Here is a 21,327-nt window from a genome sequence, read left to right as displayed (position 1 = left end):
GAGCGAAGACAATTCCTTTACTGCTACAGTCCAGAAGAGTGAAGAGGCAAAACCGTTCACAAAGGAAAGTGCATCAGACACACAAGAAAAAACAATTAACACATATCCCCTGAAATGTGTAAATATCAATGTTCAATCTAACACTACCTTGTATGTAACAAAAAATCTGCTTTGAAGAATCTGAAGGATTTTATTGCCACTATTAAACAGTCCTCAAATTAATTCATAAGCAGAAATAACTATGCTTATTGTGAACATTCTGAGATACCAAGAGATTAAGCCACATGTTCAAGACAATCAAGCTAATAAACCAACGGAAACAGCCTCAGGCAACTGCACAAAGTCTAATAGGGTTCCACCTAACAGTGCACAATGATTTTCAGAAGTACATTCACTTCACTCCTCAAATTCTTAAAAGTAAAACACTTCTGTCCTTCTTGGTGAGGTTATAATGATGGAGAATATTCTTGTCTATCTAAACACACAATGTACCAGAGGGAATTACAGGATAGGATTTTGTTTTGCATATACAAGCATTAAATAATGTTGTCACATCATTGTACCCTTGGCCTCTCCCCAAAACCATGAGAAATAATAATAAGTAACCTCTTAGAAGTGACAAAGATGAGAAAACAACACAAATAAGAATAAAGAAGGCCAAAGCACTATTCTATCTTGTATATCTGTATTACAGCTCATATACAGGAGCTTCCAACTGGGCTGAAAGGAGACTTGGATTCTGTTCAAATAGAGAAAATTTTTAGGACTATTCCAAACACATCAAGAAAGAACTTAAGGTCATGTAAATGTCAATTTACCTTTGATTAATCTAAATGAACTAAAAAATGAAACATCACATCTTTGAACTAGCCAGGCTTTCACTCTTATGCTTTCATCACACACACACAGAGTTAAAATTATTCCTTCTTCTCTAAAAGCTAATTTATTCCAATGGGTTTACCCATTGAATCTTTGTACATTTATTTTGTAGCTTCAACCTTCAATCCCCTATTTGTGATTCTTGCCTTCTGGAGATGAAATTTCATTGAAATAGCCCTATTTTTAAATACATGGTCTCAATGTAAGATTTTATTAACAGAAAAGTCAAAAGAATTGATTTTTTTAAAAATTCTAACTCAATTTTTAATTCTAACTCAAATGCAAAGATTTAAGGAATGTATGTAAGGCAGACACCCTTCCTTATTCATTAAAGAATTTATAAATCAGGGTCTTTTCCCTTATAAACAATCGATTTCCTCTCAGTCATCTGGTCAACAACTTCAAACTTCTGAACTGACTTTAAAAACTAGTCACGCTACTAGATATAATGTCAAGGCTGCCATTTTGCCTACTACAAAAACTTGGAAGCATTTTCTAAATGGTTAAGGTATGAAGTTGGTTCCCTATCTAGGACCATCCATGAAAAGATGTCAAGATGCCACTAAATGAATCCCAACCTAAATCAAGGTTAAGGAGACCTGGAGATCCCAGAAAGACTCATGAAATCACACACACACACACACACACACACACACACACACACACACACGTATGGTATTTTTTCTTCTTATATATATTTATCTATAGGCGATAGATATATCTATATCTATATATCGCCTATAGATATAGATTTAGATATATCTATCGCCTATAGATATACATATAAGAAGAAAAAACAGGGCAAGTTTAATCCATCTTCTTCCTGTCCTCTCAATGTTGTTGTATCTTTTCTTTCTCTTAGTCCTTTTCTCCATCTCCACATTTTGAAATTTTAAACTGATGTTTATTACCAGTCTTGCTTATTCCTCTTCCAGTAAGGATTCCCAGAAAGAAAAAGGAAAAAAAAAAAAAAACAAAAAACAAAAGCTGGCACTGGTTTTGCACTCTGTGTCTTGTCTAGTATATTCATTCAACAAGTAATTTTTGAACATCTCCCATATGTTTTAGAATGGCAGTTCCAACCATAAAGATTCTGTTTTCAGTATTGTTTCAAATGGCATAAAAATGTCAACAACAATGTAATGAAGAATAAGTAAAAAGGAAGAGAAAGAAACTTGTGAAATAAATTCCATTTTAAATATTCTACATTAGGAAACTATGAATACTTGGGCAAATCTGGGTTTCTGGGTTTTTTAAGACTTAAGGATAATAGACAAATGAAGCATTAATATATTAATAAACATTTTATTATAATACTTTATATTACATATGGATATGAATACTACCAAAAACACTTTTATTTTTTTATTTTTTTTTAATTTTTTAAAGATTTCATTTATTTATTTGACAGAGATCACAAGTAGGCAGAAAGGCAGGCAGAGAGAGAGAAAGGGAAACAGGCTCCCTGCTGAGCACAGAGCCCAATGCGGGGCTCGATCCCAGGACCCTGAGATCATGACCTGAGCCGAAGGCAGAGGCTTTAACCTACTGAGCCACCCAGGCGCCCCACCAAATACACTTTTAAATATAATTACTGCAAAATATATTATGTACAGAAATACCTTTGTTTCAAAATAAAGTAAAAACTGGGAATTATGGCTGAAAGTAGCTACAAAGCCAGCTCCAAGTTGCCCATAATTACCTGTTTATTATCTGAATTCAGTTTTGAAAATCTGTCAAGCTGTACACTTATGATGTGCACCCCTTTCTAAAGGTGTATCGATTAAACTTCTATTGTATCAAAGTTTTAGTTCTGTTTACATTGCCCCAAAGAATGCTGAGATACATTAACTCATGTTTCAACTCTTTTTTTTTTAAATTTATTGAGATTTTCTTTTTCTTTTACTGCAACTCTCTCAAGTCCCTTGCTAAATACAGAAAGGGAACAAATCTATTTTGCTATGCTTTGTCTTTAAGTTAGACTTCAGCAATTTACACATAGGGCAAAGTAATTTTTTAGGATTTCCTGAAAATCCTCTAATGCTCTCATAATAATAAACCTAGAATAAATTCTCATTTCCACTGCCCTTCCATTGACCTTTGTTCAAAGAATAAAGCAACAGAGAGGTGTGTACACATGTGCATTTTCATCAAATTGAAATCTTTAACTTGACAAATATCCAATGAGAAAAGGATTTTGCTAAGACTAGAAAAATCAATTATGAAAATGGAATTGAAAATTCTTGCCTGCTACTTTTGTGTATTTTATATATTTTGCTAACTGAAAATCTGCCCTGGAATAGAATGTTCCCAAGGCCAAACGGTAAAGAATGCTTACCTTCACTAGAACTGCACACTGTAAAATCACGCACCAACCGAGTTTTTCCTAAAGAAATTTTGGGTGATGAGCAGGAGTAAGAACGTGAGCGGACTCCAGAAAGCAAGGATTCCTAAAAGAAATCATACCAAAGTTTTTGTTTTTGTTTTTTTTTAATTCTACAGAGGACTTGAAAGTGTATGTTCACAAGAGATGTTACTAAAACAGCATCTCTGTAAAAAGAGTCAATGTGAATCCTTCTGATGTAATCTCATTTTTTGTTTTTTTCGCCTATCACAGCTTCTAAAATTTTATTCTTTTCAATGCGTTATAAACTTGAGCTTCCCACCCATATATACTTTAAAATGCAATTATGACATTCTAATTAAGTTGGTTGAAACTTAAAAATTATGTCAAACGATTTTTTTCCTCTGCATATTCAACAACGAGTCACTGTTTCCCCCTCTGTTATTGGAAACTTTTTTTCTACTTTACACTGCAGTATCTGAGCAAAATTCCATATTAACTGATATCTTTTTATTTCATAATTATTAGACATTAGAGGAACTGCCACTCACAAGAGTTTTTTTTTAACTTCCAGACAACTACTTAAATTTATGTTAGCTGCAGCCTCTGAGGAAGAATGCATCAAGTCTGTGCCCATCTTTCAAAAAGCTTCCTAAGATGGCATCTGGATTCATTGATTTATGTATCTTTAATTTTCTTTTAAGTGACCTACTATTTTTGCTAGTTTTCACAATTAGATATTATTTCTATTATTATATTTGCAACATATGTGACAATGTAAGATGGCAAGATAATTAAAACATCGTTATCTTACACGTTCTGGAAATTTTAAATGAATAGGCAACAGAACACCAATAAAACCATTTATGGTACCTGACTCTCACATCCAATAGGGACCTAGTGGTTTATAAGATATCACTTAGAAATAAAATAAAGTAATGCAAAACTTGTTACTAAAATTAAGCCATTAACAACTATCCTTCACAAGCACTGGTAGCTTCTTTTCTCCCTAAGTGGAAACATTTTGTTCGCCTAAGCCCACTGGTTTAGTTAACAGGCATGGAGGAAAGCTGAAATGGAAGCCTGCCATTGTTGCAAAGAGCCCTGGGCCTTGGCTCCTGAATGCCTTATTAGGGAGGACCCACTGGTTCTAGACAGACAGCTGGAGAACTACCCTTACCACTGACTAGCCACAGAGGGCCAGAGCCAAATGTCACCCTCTGCGTTTAAGTCATATCTAGTAATTATTTCTCATAATCATGGAACTTTGAAAATTAGCCAGAACACTTTGGCAAAAAATTACACAGGGCAATTACAGAGGCAAGGCAAGATATATTTTATAGGACAGAGTCTTCCTGAAAGTGAACAGCATGAATTGATCCACGAAGACCAAATTACTTTTCCTTCCAAGTAATGAGAACTGTTTCAGAATTCCATTCAAAATGCAAATAAGTATCTACATTAACAACCATACCCGTTTGTTATCATCCAGAAATATCACATGACATTCAGGTTCAAAAGATTAAGACTGCTCTCCAGGCCTCAGAGCTGAGGGGAAGGATTCGGGCACTGCAGTCAGAAGGCCTTGATCGAGTACTGAATCTACCACCAAGCAGGGCCAACCTGGACAAAACAGCTCATGTCTCCAAAACCTCATTTTCTCAAAAATTAAAAGTAATATTTACATCCCAGCTAGCTAAGAGAAAATTAGGTATTTCATACATGCATAACTCATGTTTTGTATACTGCAGAGTACACTACAAAAATAAAGCATTATCCTAACCATCGATGTAAACAGTAAGAGAAGTTTTGGGCACAGTACACATTGTTTTACAGTAGCAAACTCAATTTAAAAAGAAAACAAATGGACAATAGAAATTGAAAAGGAAGAAAACACATGTGCAAACACAAAAAGGCTTCATCTGCAAGGTTGGAAGAGTTCATTATTTAAAAGACAAAAATTAATAAAAATAAATTCAGACAACCAGGGGTGCCTGGGTGGCTCAGTTGGTTAAGAATCTTTTCTCAGGTCATGATCCCGGGGTCCTGGGATGGAGCCCAGCATCGAGCTCTCTGCTCAGTGGAGAGTCTGCTTCTGCCCCTCCTGATACCCCTCCCCCTTCTTATGCTCTCTCTTGCTGTCTCTTTCAAATAAATAAATAAAGCCTTAAAAAAATAAATTCAGATGGTCAAAAAATAAAAAATTTAAATTTAAAAATTTTTTAAAAAGAAAGAAATAAAAAAAACAACCATAACAAAGCTCCAATGTGAAAATGTGTATGAGAGAAAAGTCCTCTCCTATGGAAAAAACTGACAGAGTTTATGGAGTCCCACATTAATTAGAGCAGCCAGAAATGCTCAACAAATATTACCTTCAACTGTAATATTATCTGCCTCATCATCTGAGCCAAGCAAAAATGTATGTGAGCAAACAAGTTTTCTTCCTTTGCTTAAGGGATGCTGGCAGAGATCATTATATAAAACAGTAAAATTTTTCAATATGTAAAAGATTATATGTACTGGGATGGTGAATTAATGAAACATAAACCAGCCATTTTCAGGACTATACAAATTCAACAGAGTGGGAGAGATTAAAAAGACAGGCTCAACCAGACAGCTCATGAGTCTTAAAAAAAAAAAAAAAAACAACAAAAAAAACAAAGTTCACACCTTGAATGAATAATATAATTTGCCCTTTGGATAGAGGCGGACTGCTTTAGATAACACAGCTTCCAAACTTACAGTTAAACCAAATTAATGCCAGGAAGAATACCTTCAACAGCAGGTTACTTGATAAAGAAAGCGACTCTGTCCTGGAGATACTGAAATCTGGTTCCGTGGTGGTCTCAAAAGAGTCCAGCTCATCCCCACTAGGAATTCCAGTTCTGGAGGAGCTCTGAGACACTGGAGTGTAGCAAATGCGTGCTGGCTCAGAGCGCCCTTCCCCTTCACTGTTGGCGTCCAGGGCATCGAGGCTAGAACTAAAGCGTGGAGGAAGTCAGTAAAGAATCTGGAAGCCAACAGACTGATCGACGGACTCGCCGGTTTCTATTTCTCTCCAATCATATTCTCTCCTTAGCAGAAGGGGCAACAGATACTCAATTAAAACGTTTCTAACAAAATTTCTACCTAAGAGGTGTTCTATTTTTTCCCTCTCCTCCTCCAATCTCCTCTTTTTAAATAAAAGGTTATGTTTCCCCAAACGAATATTTCTGCCATAGCTAAAGCCACGGCGAGTACACTAAGAAACAAAACCTAGTCCAAGTTAGTACTATCCTATTTGTTTTGTAAATGTAATTATTATAGGCCCTACATAGTTATCCTTCAAATATTAAAACTGCACAGGAAATAGAACCCCAGCGTTGTTTGGGAGGCCTCTGGGGGATGGCACATGAAACCACACGACGGGGGGGGGGGACTGGATAGCTTGGGCACTGAGACACGTTCGAGGACAGACTACAAGGGTCTCACTCCAGGGTTGATGGCAAGACCCGAATCAACGGGAGTCAAAGGGCTCTCAAATGTGTCCTGTTAGATTATCCTTTTTAGAGATTTTAGGTGAGCAATCCGCCACAGAAACAGGTAGTGCTTCTGCTCAACAACTGCTTTTCTTTGCTAATTTAACTTTAATAACCAGGAAATTAAAAGGAAAGAATGTGACCCTCCACATTCCTGGCTCATTCTGTAACATTTACATTTTAAACCGCTCAAACATTGAGGCCAGGAGCGTCCACAGGCATGTGAATGCTGGATGCATTTTTAAGTGTATTTTTCTTTCATTGCTACAGTTCTGGAGTCAAAATTTTAGTAACAACACAATGAGACTGTCTTGATTATGAAATATGAAGCAGAAAGTGAAACTCTGAATTCATCCACTGTGGCTATTTTTCTTGAAAATCCATAAGCTATTAAGTGCCCACCGAATATCCATGTGATAAATTATGACACTTGTCAAAGAGACTATACTATACGTCTCTAACCCCAACACTTGGGTTACTCTCAAATCCTGAACTATCGCATGGGTCCCCTGGGGCACGAGCAAACCCAGAAGTAAAGGCCACAGCTGGCATCACTGAGGATTTCCGAAGTGGGGTCCTTCTCCTTTCAGAACTCTTTGAGGGACTTCCCCTAGGTACTGAGCAGAGGACAAACTAGAGGTGGACTTCAACCTTTAATTCAACACACAAATGTTGAAGTCCATCAACGTATTTCTCATGAAAAACCAAAGCTTAGTGTGAAGAAACACCTTCTGGCCAATGCTGGTGCTCTGAATGTTACAGCGATGTAATTAGAGACATACTAAGTTACTATGTAGTTTCCTGAATTCAGTGATCGTCTGAGAGCAGACAGAGTCCTTAAGAGTCGGGGGAGGGGGTGTTAAAGGTCTGCTGATGCCTTGCACCTCTGTTTTTTACTTTCAACTTGGGATCTTGTGATGTGTCTTTCAACTTTATTAATACAAATAAACATTAGTTCAAATGGCTGGCCGTCTGACATCATATTCTAACTTAAAAGAAGTCTTTCCAATTATATACAGCATTTCTCCATCACTGTGAGTCCATGCTAGAAATATAAGGGGTAACTTTATTTGGCATACTATCCATTAAAACAGTTTTTAAGGGGCGCCTGGATGGCTCAGTGGGTTAAAGCCTCTGCCTTTGGCTCAGGTCATGATCCCAGGGTCTTGGGATCTAGCTCCGCATCAGGCTCTCTGCTCAGCAGGGAGCCTGTTTCCCCCTCTCTCTCTGCCTGCCTCTCTGCCTACTTGTGATCTCTCTCTCTCTGTCAAATAAATAAATAAAATCTCTTGAAAAAAAACCCACTTTTTAAAAACAGATCTTATTTTTAAGTAATCTCTACACCCAAGGTTGGGCTCAAACTCACAAACCTGAGATCAAGAGTCACATGCTCTACTGACTGAGCCAGCCAGGTACCCTTAAAATATTTCTTTTTCTACTAATTTAAACTGGGGTACTATTTTTCCTCATTAAGCTATTGAACTAAGATATTTGGTATCATACACTGTATTCTTCAGGATTACCTCTTGGTTCTCATTTTATAATACCATTGTTCAAAATCCCATTAGTGAAACATGAAATTAATTGTACGCTGTGACCAAATTTTTTTTTTTAAATAGTGTAGAGGGGCGCCTGGGTGGCTCAGTGGATTAAGCCTGTCTTCAGCTCAGGTCATGGTCTCAGGGTCCTGGGATCGAGCCCCCGCATTGGGCTCTCTACTCAGCAGGGAGCCTGCTTCCCCCTTCTCTCTCTGCCTGCCTCTCTGCCTACTTGTGATCTCTGTCTGTCAAATAAATAAATAAAATCTTTAAAAAAAATTTTTTAAAAAGTAGAATTCAGAATTCATCCTATGTGGTATTTCATAGAACATTATTTAAATTTTTTGTGTATTTATGTGGCAGGGTTGGTAAGACAATAAAGGTTTTCAAAATATGTTTTAGAGTGAAACAGACTCTTCTAACACCTCATTTTCTTCTTGTTGCTGTGCAGTTTAAAATAAATGTTGCATTGCTCATATTCTCCTTGCAGCCTCTCAAAACAGCGAAGTGTCAGTGACATATGGTTATATATTGTGCATCTTTTGCTTTCACCAAAGTGTTTAAAACGTTAGAAAATTTAGGTTTTGGGTCTCCGTGTTAACCTCAGTTTTTATTGTGTGCCCCCAGATTTCTCCTTCAGGACAAGTTCTTAGCCTCTCAGCCAGCCCCTCAGCCTCTTCCCTTTTCAATGAGCTCCTTATCGATTGTGTTACATGCTCCCAGTCTGACACCCACTGAAGGTCCCACTGCCACCCCGGGGCCAAAATGGTGCTTTCTTGGTGATCACAAGTCCCTTTGTCCTCATTCCTACATTTTTCAGAGGAGACAGAACATCTTTATTAGATAATGCCCAATTATTTTCCAAAGTTATTACCTAATTTTCACTGCCATCAACCGTATATAGGTGTTTCCATTGTATACATTTGCACCAAAACATGGTAACTTTAAAATGCTTGCCTACCTAGTAAGGGTAGAATGTTTTCTCATCATGGTTTTCCTCAATTATGTTTTTGTCAGTTTTCGTAAGTGTCTTACTTTCAAGTCAAGGAATGTAGGAATCTAAAAGGGGGCAATATTTTGATGTAGAGATCAAAGCAGTGGGGACAATAAGATGTAATAAAATACAATTTCCCAAGTCCAGCTACAAGGTTCTTTGATCTTCTACACTTCTCCTCTACAATAGAGAACCTTACCTTCTTTTCTTCAGATGACTTTGTTCCTTTTCAAATCCACGATGACCAAAGGAAAGATTATACTTGGAAGCATATGAACTAGATGGTGATGGGAAGGACTGCTGAGCTTCAGTATTTGAGGTCACTTCCTTGTTCTCATTTAGTGGGCATTTTCCATGGCTGTTTTCAGCATCAAGGATATGCTTGCAGTTCTGAGGCCCCAGAGTAGAACCCATGGATTCAGGGCACATGTCTGTCATGATTCCTTCTATATTAACATAGTTAATATCCAAATCACCAACCTGGTAGTTGAAAGAAAAATGGTTGCTGAGCAAAAGCAGGGAAGACTGGCTGAACTGAGAATAAAATTTTCCCAATTGAACAACCTTCCACCTTATTTACCCTGTTTTTTTTTTGTTCTCATTTTGTTTTATGTGAGCAGAGAATTCTTTCATGATGTTTTTGTTCACTTGGCTGCTAGCCCATCATTCACAAAAAGAAGACCAACTGAGTGTTTTATGAAGTTGTTCTTTACTACGAAACCAAAAATGGACTATGCTTTTTAAGATTTTGTGAGCCACTGAGTCAAAAAGAGGATATATTTTAAATACCTGAGCAAAAACCAAAGAATAGGCAGGTTTATTCAGAAAGTAGTTTATAGGAATCCAGATGACCAAGGTGGTGGTGGTCACATCAATCCGACTCTCAAAAAAAACAAAAAAGCAATAACAGGACAAAACAAACTACAAACTAAAATAAGAATAAAACTACCTAAGATGCATGGACTTAACTAGAAGACCCAACATGCCCCAAACTTCAAATTATCTGTAAATAATAAAATTAACACCAAATCTCAACAAGCAACCTGTTATACTGTTGCCATAAGCCTATGGACAGAATCAAAGTGGTCTGCAAACTTCCGCATGGCAGAGAAAACAGGGAGCTAATGGAGGGTCTGGGACCAACCTAAAATCATTACTAGAAAGAGAAAGTGCAGCCTACACCTGTGAAAAACATTCCTTGATTTAATGAAGGGGCTTAAAAATATCAGTGATCTGAGGTGGCAGTCATCAAAGGCATCACTTCTGAGGGAGAAGACAGTAACAAGAAAAAGGATGACACTGTCTGGTGACAGGATAGGAAAGGTAGAAAGAAGCAAAAGGGGAAAATGTAGAGTCCTAAGTCTTCATCATTATAATAATTTACTATGACAAAAACAATCAAGAAACTCCTAAACCCGTGGGTGAGTCAGCTGAGTAACAGGAGATGTATGGATACTCAAACTCTCTCCCCCCGCAAAGCACTTAATACTTTAAAAAGAAGATAGTAATTTTACTGAAAACAAATGTGGTAAATCAAAGATAATATCACCAGTACTGGGAAAAATTATTTTCTTGTGCCTCCTAATAAAATGCACTGAGAAGAACACAACATCACTTCTGTAATAATCCTGCTCACCAGACAGAACCTAAATCCAATCATGAGGAATTATCACATTCTAACAAAAACAAACAAAATCGTGGTCTGTATGCTTCAAAACCATTATAGACAAATACTAAGGAACTCTTACAAATTTTAAGAGACTCAAGAGATAGAACAACTAAATCTTTTGATACAAAGAACTGGGATGGTTGGCTAAAATGGAGTAAGGCCTATAGATAGTTACTACCATATTAAGGGTGATTTCCTGATTTGGGTACCTATCGATGCTTAGTAACAGGATGACCAAGTTTTTTAGAAAATACACACCATGAGGGATGCCTGGATGGCTCAGTCATTAAGCATCTGCCTTCAGCTCAGGTCATGGTCCCAGCGTCCTGGGATTGAGCCTGCTTCTCCCTCTCTCCCTCTCCCACTTGTGTTCCCTCTCTAGCTGTGCCTGTCTCTCTGACAAATAAATAAATAAAATCTTTAAAAAAAAAAAAAGAAAGAAAATATACACCATGAAAGATTGAGGGATAAAATGACACCAAATTTTCAACTTGTCTGAAATGATTAACATTATATGCTTATTTTCATCATTTGCGTGTACAAAAACATACTGTTCAGAGTATATTTAAGCTAAAATGTGATAAAGTGTTAACATTTGAGGAATTTTTATCGAGAACATATACATATTCTTTGTACTGAATTATATAGACTTGAAATGATGTCCAAATTAAACGGATTTTTTTCAAAGTAGTCTGTATGGCAGAGTAATTTTCAAAGTAGTTTCTACCACTTTTATCTCCTCATTAGGTAGGTCAATAGGAGAATTCATGGTAAACAGCATCACAAACAAGCTAGCAATCTTTTTAGAGTTCTGTGCAGAAGAAGGAAATCAGACAAAATTCTTCTCAGATACTGATAGCAATTATTTTAAATATGCAGCATTTGGAATCCTTTTGCCATCCTTGCTATTCAAATGGACACAGAAACAGTAAAAGAAATCTTATAACTATACTATACAGACAGAGTGAGCGTTGTGATTTCTATCCATACTTTTAGTTTTATTTCTGTTTTCATGGCACAAATTCAGCAATCCCCTGCTATATTTCAGTTTATCAATTAGGCTGTTTGAGCTCTCTTGAAATGCATGCTTCATGTTCTTAAAGCGATACTTATCTCAAGAGATTCCAAAACAGAAACTATATTCTAACCTCATCTTTGGTTTAGGAAGTTTTGCATGTTTAACTTAACTTAGAGCACAGTTTTCCTCCGTGTAATGCTGAAGCATATACAATTTTAGCTATTTGAGGTAAGTGAAATATTTGCAGTATTCACTGAGGCTCAGAGCAAAGAGATAAGGACTCCAGAAGTAGTTCACTTAAACGCTGAGAAAATACATGGGGCACCTGGGTGGCTCAGTGGGTTAAAGCCTCTGCCTTCGGCTCGGGTCATGATCTCAGGGTCCTGGGATCAAGCCCCGCTTCGGGCTCTCTGCTCATCAGGGAGCCTGCTTCCCTTCCTCTCTCTCTGCCTGCCTCTCTGCCTACTTGTGATCTCTGTCTGTCAAATAAATACATAAAATCTTCAAAAAAAAAAAAAAAAAAAAAAAAAACACCACGGAGAAAATACAGCAACCATTAGAATTAGAATATGGCTAGCGCACACCAATCCTAATTGTCCTATACTGCCAAAGAATGTCCGCAAATACTCCCTATTTGTCCTAACCTTTGTTTCATCCTATATTTCTAAACATAGGGCTGATGTTCAGCTGCTTTATGCCAAAAAACCTACACTAGTTATTTAGAGATGCTGTCCACTCTGATTGGCCCCTCTGTCATTCTAAGTATCAGCACAATCTATAACTTTTATACTATGCATTTGTTGTAACACTGTTTGGAACAGAAAAGGAAAAACAAGATATTTGACTCAAGGGGTGAAATTAAGATCTTTGAGACAGACAACTCCATATCACAGAAAACATCTCTAAGTAACAGGGTACAGTATATGCATACTAACAACAACAAAAAAGGGTAAATTTCTTTACTGCTCAGTAAGCATATATATGGTGCATCTTATATGGGGTTTAGGTTTGGAAGTCTGTAGATAAGGCAAAAATTATGTTTTGTCAAAATTACCCTTGAAAATCCCTAAAATCATCCATAAAACTGTGTGTACAGAAATCTTCAGACCTAAAACTATGTTTTAATTTTTATAAATATTAAAATTTGAGAATCACTGAGCTAGGGAAATTAAGGGATAAATCCATAAATCGATGCACAGGCAAACCACAGGACTCTGTGAGATCTAACAAATGTCAGAGACTGGTGTGGAGGGGTGCATTCTAAAGGACTCCAACTTCCCTGTAGTATAACAATAGTCTATTTTAATATTAAAGCTCTATAACTTTAGTATATGTTAATGGATGTGTTAGAAGGATTAAATAAGTCATTTATATGACACATCATATGGGGCTGGCCTCAAGCTCTTGCTCATAACCGTTTGCTGCATTTGAATACAAATATTACTTAATCAGGGCATATACAAACTGGCTTTTGTTGTTGCTGTTGTTGTTTTTTGAAAAGCCCAGTTGTCACTTCCTATTCTGGCTCCATGCAAGAGCTTTCACACTCTTCTTGTTTGACATTGACCCCTCCCTACAGAGGGCAGAGGGAGACGGGGAGACAGACTTTTGGTGGGGTAATGTGTGCCGTGCAGAAAAGGAAAACCTAAGTTAAGTGCTCATATGACGATCACGAGGGCCACTCTTGGGCTGAAATCATCAGAGCAACACAACAATGCTAACTATATTTCTCATATACTCAGGTTTTGGAAAGAGAGTAAAATCCCTCCGGTAACATCAGTCAAGCCTTACCTGATCTGTCACCATACAATTAGCGTAAACTTCATCGCCACCATTCAGCACCTCAGAGAGCCGGCCTGCTGCAAAGAATGTTGGGGAATGCTTGGATTTTTTGAAGACATCAGAAGAGTGATCTAGAGGAAAAAATGACAAGAGGACAGAAAAAAGTAGATGGGATTTATTTTAAAGTCAAGCTTTACCTTCTTCTTCTTCTTTTTTTTAAAGATTTTATTTATTTATTTGAGAGAGAGAGACAGAGAAAGAGAAAGAACAAGCAGGGGAAGGGGCAGAGGGAGAAGCAGACTCGCTGCTGAGCAGGGAGGGAGCCTGATGTGGGGCACATCCCAGAACCCTGGGATCATGTCCTGAGCCAAAGGGAGATGCTTAACCGACTGAGCCACCCAGGTGCCCCAAAATCATTAGATTTCTGCTTTCAATTTCTAATAAGTAAAACTAAAATTCACTTCACTTTATCAATAACTTGGAAGCATTCATGATTGTCTTAGAAGCCTCAGGGCCACTGCAGTGTTCAGGCTCCATACCCTTTACTAATGGACCGAAGACAGTATACAGTCTACGAATTGTGAATGAATATACATGCTCTTAGAGAGTTGCTTCTTTTTTAGTTATCAAAACGGTTTTGCTTGCATTCATGTTCTTGGCTTTGTTACAAATAGACGACATAGCTCAAAGTTGAGTCCCAAAGAGTTGTGGAGCTACTGGACTTGTAGGGAACAGAAAGTTGAAGGCAACAAAATACAGTGGAGCCAGAATGCCTCATTCCAGTGATTCTGGCCCAATACCTTGACAGAGTTTCCTCATCTATAAAAGCAGATTTTCATCATGCTTTCCCTGTCATGGAGTATGAGGGTTAAATGAGCTCAAACATGCAAAGCACTAAATACATGCCTAGGATTTAGCAAGAGCTCAGTAAATATTAACTGTCACTATTACTACATTTTGTTAGTAGCAGTTATTTCAAGCATGTTCAATGTGAGGCTACTGATACTGACCGAAACCATATCAGTGTCCGTGAATGACTTTAATAGGGGGGATTCAAAGTTTTACTTGTAGCATATGTCATCCTCCCCGACTTTCTGGCAGGTGTTCTCAAGGACACAAAAGGAATAGTGTTGCCTCTGTTCTATCAGAAATGGCCCTGATCTCCCACCCATCCTGTGTCATAGCATAAAAGCCAGGTAAGTCCATGGGAGTGAATCAGAAAATGAAAAAAGATTAGTAACTGTTGGGTTGATGTACTTCTGCTGGAAGACGTTAAAAAGTTACAAAAATATATCAACTGTACGAACCAAATGGCATTAGCTTCAGATTCGGTATCTTAACCTACCTGTTAACCACAGAACACCAAAATGAGATTTCATCGAGCTTCTCAAGTAAATATACAGTGGAAATGGAAACTATTTTCTTACATCCATAATGTCTTCTTTTATCAATTTATATAGCTAGAACTATGACATACAAAGTCCACAAATACTTCGCAAGTACGACCTTTATGATCAATTACTATACATTTTGATTGTAATTACACAAAGTAAAAGCACATTCCGAAGATTATAAATCAAGAATGTGATAAAGCACTTTCAATGTGTACTGAAGAAAATATGTGCTTAAATGTCATTTTATAGAATGTTTAAAAAACAGTCATGGTTAACTCAGCATGGCCCTCTGAAGCATAATTAATCCAGTTTAACTGCTCGATAATGGTTTTTTTTTTTAAGATTTTATTTATTTGAGAGAAAGTGAAAGCAAAAGAGAGAGAGAAAGAGAATGCACACAAGTAGGGGGAAAGGAGAGAGGGAGAAGCAGGCTCCTGGCTGAGCAAGGAGCCCGATGTGGGACTTGATCCCAGGACCCTGAGATCATGATCTAAGCAGAAGGCAGATGCTTAATCGACTAAGTCACCCAGGAGCCAAACTGCTCTATGATTTTTAAGTTTACACACTGTAACACACCAGGCATTTCTGCCATTATAATTGGTAACTTCGGCCAAATTGGGGTTTAATTTGTTTTCTGTGTAATTTGATCAGCGTTTTAAAAAACATGTAATTTGTTAACAAAGATGGGTCCCTAATCCCTTATCTCCAATTCTAAAATCTAGAAAGCTCTGAAAATCAAAACTTTTCTTCATAAATTTGGCTCACAAATATATTTGGTGCAAAATCTGACCTGAACAAGAGGCCATGTCTAGTTTTTATTAACCTCAGCTGGTGTGAATATTCATACATTTTGCTGTAGAAATCTTACCACACTGGATGATGGCATTGCCAGCCATAGTACTATAAGCACTATGCCAAAAAGATCTGAAAATTCTAAATTCCAAAACAAATCTAGTCCCAATAGTTTCAAACAAGAGGCTGGATCTCTATGTTATTTCAGAGGATATTAGACCAATATTTCACAAGATTTTATCATTCCTCTGCCAAATTCACAATTTTGCCATATCTATTTACTACCTACGCTCTATTCTCTTGTGCTTGTTTTTAGATTGACCCACCCTTTTTTCTTTAAATAAAATATATATATATATTTTTTTAAAGACTTTATTTATTTATTTGACAGACAGAGATCACAAGCAGGCAGAGAGGCAGGCAGAGAGAGAGGAGGAAGCAGGCTTCTGGCTGAGCAGAGAGCCCGATGTGGGGCTCGATCCCAGCACCCTGGAATCATGACCTGAGCCAAAGGCAGAGGCTTTAATCCACTGAGCCACCCAGGCGCCCCAATAAAATATATTTTAAAAGAAATACTTTATCCTCACTATAAACAGAAAGCCAATATTCCCTGCCAAAACTGGAAGAGAATTATATAGACCAAACCAACGAAACTACCTTCTGACTGAATATAGTTGCCAATCAAAGCTGAGGGCCTACAAGGGCTGCTTGTTCATTGTCATGAAGGGAGATCTGGAAAGACTGGAGAGATATTAAAGATGCAGGGGTGTGAAAAGAACTTCCTCCTTGAATCAGCAGAAAGACCAAAAAGAAAAAGAAAAGGAAATACCTGCCTTGCTGTGCGATTCAATGTCAACTAGTTTTAGGTTGGGATACCAGCTTCCAGATCAACAGCGCCCAGAAGAGTTTACTCTACACTTTGGGAAAACGGCCTAGATCTTGTCGTCATCCTGTCACTTAGGGAATGACTCCACTGAGACAATGGATCTTGTTGCCAGGGGGAATATTACTGTACAGAAGCTCAAGGCAGTAGTGATGGAAAAATCTGTGTCTTCTCTCTAGATTTCTCATCCATAATTTGCCCTGTAGATTTTCTGGCTCACTCAGAGTGACAATTTATAAGACTGGTCCAAACAGTCCTTTTCATAGAACTCTAGAGCATCCATAGCCTCCTCTTGCCAAATGATAACAAAGGGTAATCAGATATGCAAATGAACACAGATGGACAAACCAGAAGATGACACACTTTTTTTTAAAGATTTTATTTATTTATTTCACAGACAGAGATTACAAGCAGGCAGAGAGGCAGGCAGAGAGAGAGAGAGAGAGGAGGAAGCAGGCTCCCTGCTGAGCAGATAGCCCGATGATGCGATATGGGCCTCGATCCCAGGACCCTGAGATCGTGACCTGAGCCGAAGGCAGAGGCTTTAACCCACTGAGCCACGCAGGTGCCCCAAATTATGCTGTTTTTAAAGCATTTATTCTTAGCAAAAAGTTAACTTTATTTTTTAAAAAAGTTAACTTTACAGATCTGTTGATAACATTTATTTTTAATATGTGCTAGACCATATTTCAAAGGCAGTATAAGAGGAACCAAACCTCATCTGCATTCAAATGGCTGAAAAATTTAAATCAGTAAAGAACAATGCACTGCAGTCCATAAGAGCAAGAGCCCTGGGCTGCTTGAACTCCAAGACCTACTCTACCATCTATTTGCTGTGTGACTTGGGCAAGTTACTCAACCTCTGTACATCTCCACTTCCTGATCCATAAAATAGGGATGAGAACATATCCCATAGGATTATCACAAGGGTTAAATGATTTAATATTTTGAGTGGACATCATGTAACAAAAAATAAGCCCTATAACACGCTTGCTGTTATACCAGTAAACGAGGTTGTCTAGTTTTGATAGTTTACCATATTTTTGCTTCTTTTATCAAATGATTTCTACCCTGGTTGGAACTTTACATGTTTCAAACCAACCCTAGGAAAGTGGAATGCATAAAACATTCCATGTGCTACACGAGGCACTTTTAAGATGTAACTCTCTTATTTCAGACCTAGCTCATGTTAGGACATTTTGTAAAATCCATCCCAGAAATGGTAACCAAAAAACAAAGTCAAACTGCCTGTAAGATTTACCTCCAGCGACTTGAGGATGAGATCTCACGAAATGGGAGATTATAACAGAAGCAGCAAAGAATAAAGTCAGACAATCAGAGACAGTGTTTTCCAAGAACAAAGGGAGGATTTGAGAAACTAGGATGTCCCAACACGATCAGATGGCCTCCGGCCAGGTTCTCACTACAGAGGGAGTGCCTAGAGGATAAACAGCAACTCCAGGGGATCCCCAGCTCTCCTCCTCCCCATTATGCACGTTGCTCTATAATGTGATCTACAGAACTCTACAAGGTCTCCCCAAAGCCAAAATCTGCATCGGAGCATCTCTGCTATACTAGACGCTTCGGTCAGGTGGCAGGAGAGACAACGGAGAGTAAATGTATTTCACCCATAGAAAGAAGGAGAATTAGTAAGGGGGAGAGGGAAAAGCAGCTGCAAATGCCTCCCTTTTTTCCGACATCCACAACTTACCCCCCCCAAAAATGGGCAGGAAACAGTTAATAGCACAGACCAGCCTAGAGCCTGGGCAACCTGGGTTCTGCTGAAATCCAACCCTCCCACCCAAAGCTAAGGGCCTTGCAGGTTAAGGAAAATGTGGCCTATTTGCCTGGTTATGTAAGAGACCCACATCCAGACATAAACGAACACAGCGAGGGCAGCCTTTTGCAAACCTGCTGCTGACCTGGTTTGGCCCACTCTGGGTGCCAAGCTCTTGCCTGCCAAAGTCAGGGAGGGCCTCTCGGTCCACATATCTCTTTACAATGGCGGGCAGATTGGTTTGTTTCTTTCATTCATTCATTCAATTGTGCTTTAAACCCAGCAGACTGTGAACCCAGAAGAAGGATCTATGGAGAATGACTAACCACCATGAGCTGGGTAGAGCATATTCTGGAGTTCAGTTCCCGACGCTCCACAGAAATTGTGCCCATCATGATCTAGTGATAGGTTCTCCCTGCTAACCTTAGGTGACCTAGGGCAGCACTGGACACTGCTGATGGCTCCCTTTTCCCCTTAGCTTCCAGGACACCTGTCTCTCTCTGTCTGGCCTTTATTTCTCAGTTTCTCAATTTTAATGCAGGTTACAGTGCCCCAAGATCCATCCCCAAACATCCCTCTTCCTCTCTCCCTTCCTCTCCCTACATTCCCCGGATCAACTAACAGCCCAGCATCATATACACTGGTATGATGATGACCCCTGTAGTCCCAGAGTTTTATATCCACTCCAGACCTCTTCCCTGAATCACAACCATCTCCTTAACATCTCCACAGAGCTGTCTGGCAGCAGTGAGCGCCAAACTGAGCTCCTGATTTTCTCCTTTCTGCAACCCCTCCTCCCAGTCAAGGGCAGTCCCTGGACTGACCTCGACTGTTCTCTTTTACAACCAAATGAATCCACGTTCTGACCTTTTCTTATACATCCACCCACTGCCATGATGGGGCAAGCCACCACCATCTCCTGCTCACACGACTGCAAGACCACGGTCCCCTAACTGTTCTCATTGCTACCACTTCGCCCTTGTTAACCCATCCTCCACAACATACATGGCAATCATGTTACAAAGGAAATTAAGTCACATCTTGCCTCTTCAAAACTCTCCAATGGGACGCTTGGGTGGCTCAGTTGGTTGGACGACTGCCTTCGGCTCAGGTCATGATCCTGGGAGTCCCAGGATTGAGTCCCGCATCGGGCTCCCAGCTCCCTGGGGAGTCTGCTTCTCTCTCTGACCTTCTCCTCGCTCATGCTCTCTCTCACTGTCTCTCTCTCAAAATAAATAAATAAAATCTTTAAAAAAAAAAAAAAAACTCTCCAATGGCTGCTCCTCTCATTTTGAGTAAAAGCCAAACTGCCACAACCTACATTGCTTTACTAAAATGGCTCCGGGATGCGTTTTTAACATGGATAGTGTGTGTTTGAGAAAGGTGTTTCCTCACACATCCAAGCAATTCTGACATCAACTGGGTGTCTGACAGACAATTCAACTCAATTCTGACACTTTCTACCCCCCAGAGATAACATCAGATTCCATAGATTAAGGGTTCAGTCCTACAAGACTGCCCACCCCCATGTTCAGATGCCAGCCACAAGTCTAGGTCGTTACCTATATTTCTGACCAACTGACTATAAATCATTACCATTACCAATGTTACCATGACCCCCCCTCCTTAGGTTTGATTCATTTGCTTGAGAGGTTCAGAGACTCAGAGTAACATTTTACCAATCAAATGGTTCATTTGAAGAGGCTGTAACTCAGTAACAGCTAGATGGAAGCGATGCAGAGGGCAAGATACGAGGAGAGTCCATGCTCCCTCAGAGTGCAAAGCTTTCCTGATACCCGCTCCCCATCTAGAAGCTCTCTGAATGTCCTCTTAGTTTCATTATATACACGTGATTGATGAACTCTTCAGCCATGGGTAATGGACTCAATCTTCAGCCCATCTCCCCTCCCCGGAAGTGAGGGTAGGTAGGACTGAGTTCTATCCCTCTAATAACATCCCTCTAATAACATGGCTAGTTCTCCTGGCAACCAGCCCCCAATTCTGAGATTCAAAAGTCATCTCATTAACATAAGAGACACCTTTATCACACTCATCCCCTAGGACCTTCCAAGGGTTTTAGGGAACCCTATACCAGAAACAGGAGAAAGACCAAATATGTATTTTTCTTTATAAATCACAACGTCATACTTACATAACCTGTCCCACATCTGCCCTCACCCAACCTCTCTGGAGCTTGCCAACTACTCTACTCCAGCTACACCGGTCTTGCTGTTCTATGCCTCAGGCCACTTGCACTTGGAGTTTTCTCTACCAGGACTGCTCTTCCTCCCATATCCTGATACTTTGCTTCCTGACTTTCTTCAGCTCTCTACTCAAATGTTATCTTATCAATGAGCCTCTCCTAGGCCATTAGGTATATAAAATAGCACCTCACCTCCAAGACCTGCTTTATTATCCCTTATGCCACAGATCATCACCTAGCATCTTACGTCTTCACTATATATTGTGTTACCTTCCACTAAAATGTAAACTCCATCAGAACTGTGACTTTGCATACTTTGTCCACTATATCCCCAGGGCCTAGAACCATGTAAGGTACATAAAAGATTCTCAGTAAATACAATCTGAAGGAGTGAATACTTTCTCATCGAGAACAGAAACCTTATACAGGGTACAACTGAGTCTACCCCCTTCTTGTCTGACAAATTTCTTCAGATTCTGGAAGTTTTCTTGTGAGTGGCCCAAATGTTCTTGCTCTACTCCTGGCTGGGAAGGAAA

The 21,327-nt window shown here is 38.9% G+C and overlaps 1 protein-coding gene across 11 annotated transcripts in view; it reads right to left on the bottom strand.

Annotated features, from left to right (window-relative positions):
* ARHGEF28 (Rho guanine nucleotide exchange factor 28) overlaps positions 1-21,327 on the bottom strand; it is a 314,675-nt gene that overhangs the window by 89,111 nt on the left and 204,237 nt on the right. For all 11 annotated transcript variants that reach the window (XR_007127439.1, XM_047729921.1, XM_047729911.1 and 8 more), the window contains 4 exons: positions 13,752-13,873; positions 9,473-9,753; positions 5,997-6,204; positions 3,218-3,329 (listed from right to left, as the gene is read on the bottom strand). Coding sequence is in view for 10 of the 11 variants with exons in the window: in XM_047729921.1 (XP_047585877.1) it covers positions 3,218-3,329; positions 5,997-6,204; positions 9,473-9,753; positions 13,752-13,873 (723 nt within the window). In the remaining variant the exon portion in view is untranslated. The remainder of the gene's footprint in view (positions 1-3,217; positions 3,330-5,996; positions 6,205-9,472; positions 9,754-13,751; positions 13,874-21,327) is intronic.

Source organism: Lutra lutra, chromosome 5 (genome assembly GCF_902655055.1).
Source record: "Lutra lutra chromosome 5, mLutLut1.2, whole genome shotgun sequence".
Taxonomy (NCBI): domain Eukaryota; kingdom Metazoa; phylum Chordata; class Mammalia; order Carnivora; family Mustelidae; genus Lutra; species Lutra lutra.
Note: the sequence above shows the minus strand (reverse complement) of the source record. Positions and strands in the feature narration are given on the sequence as shown.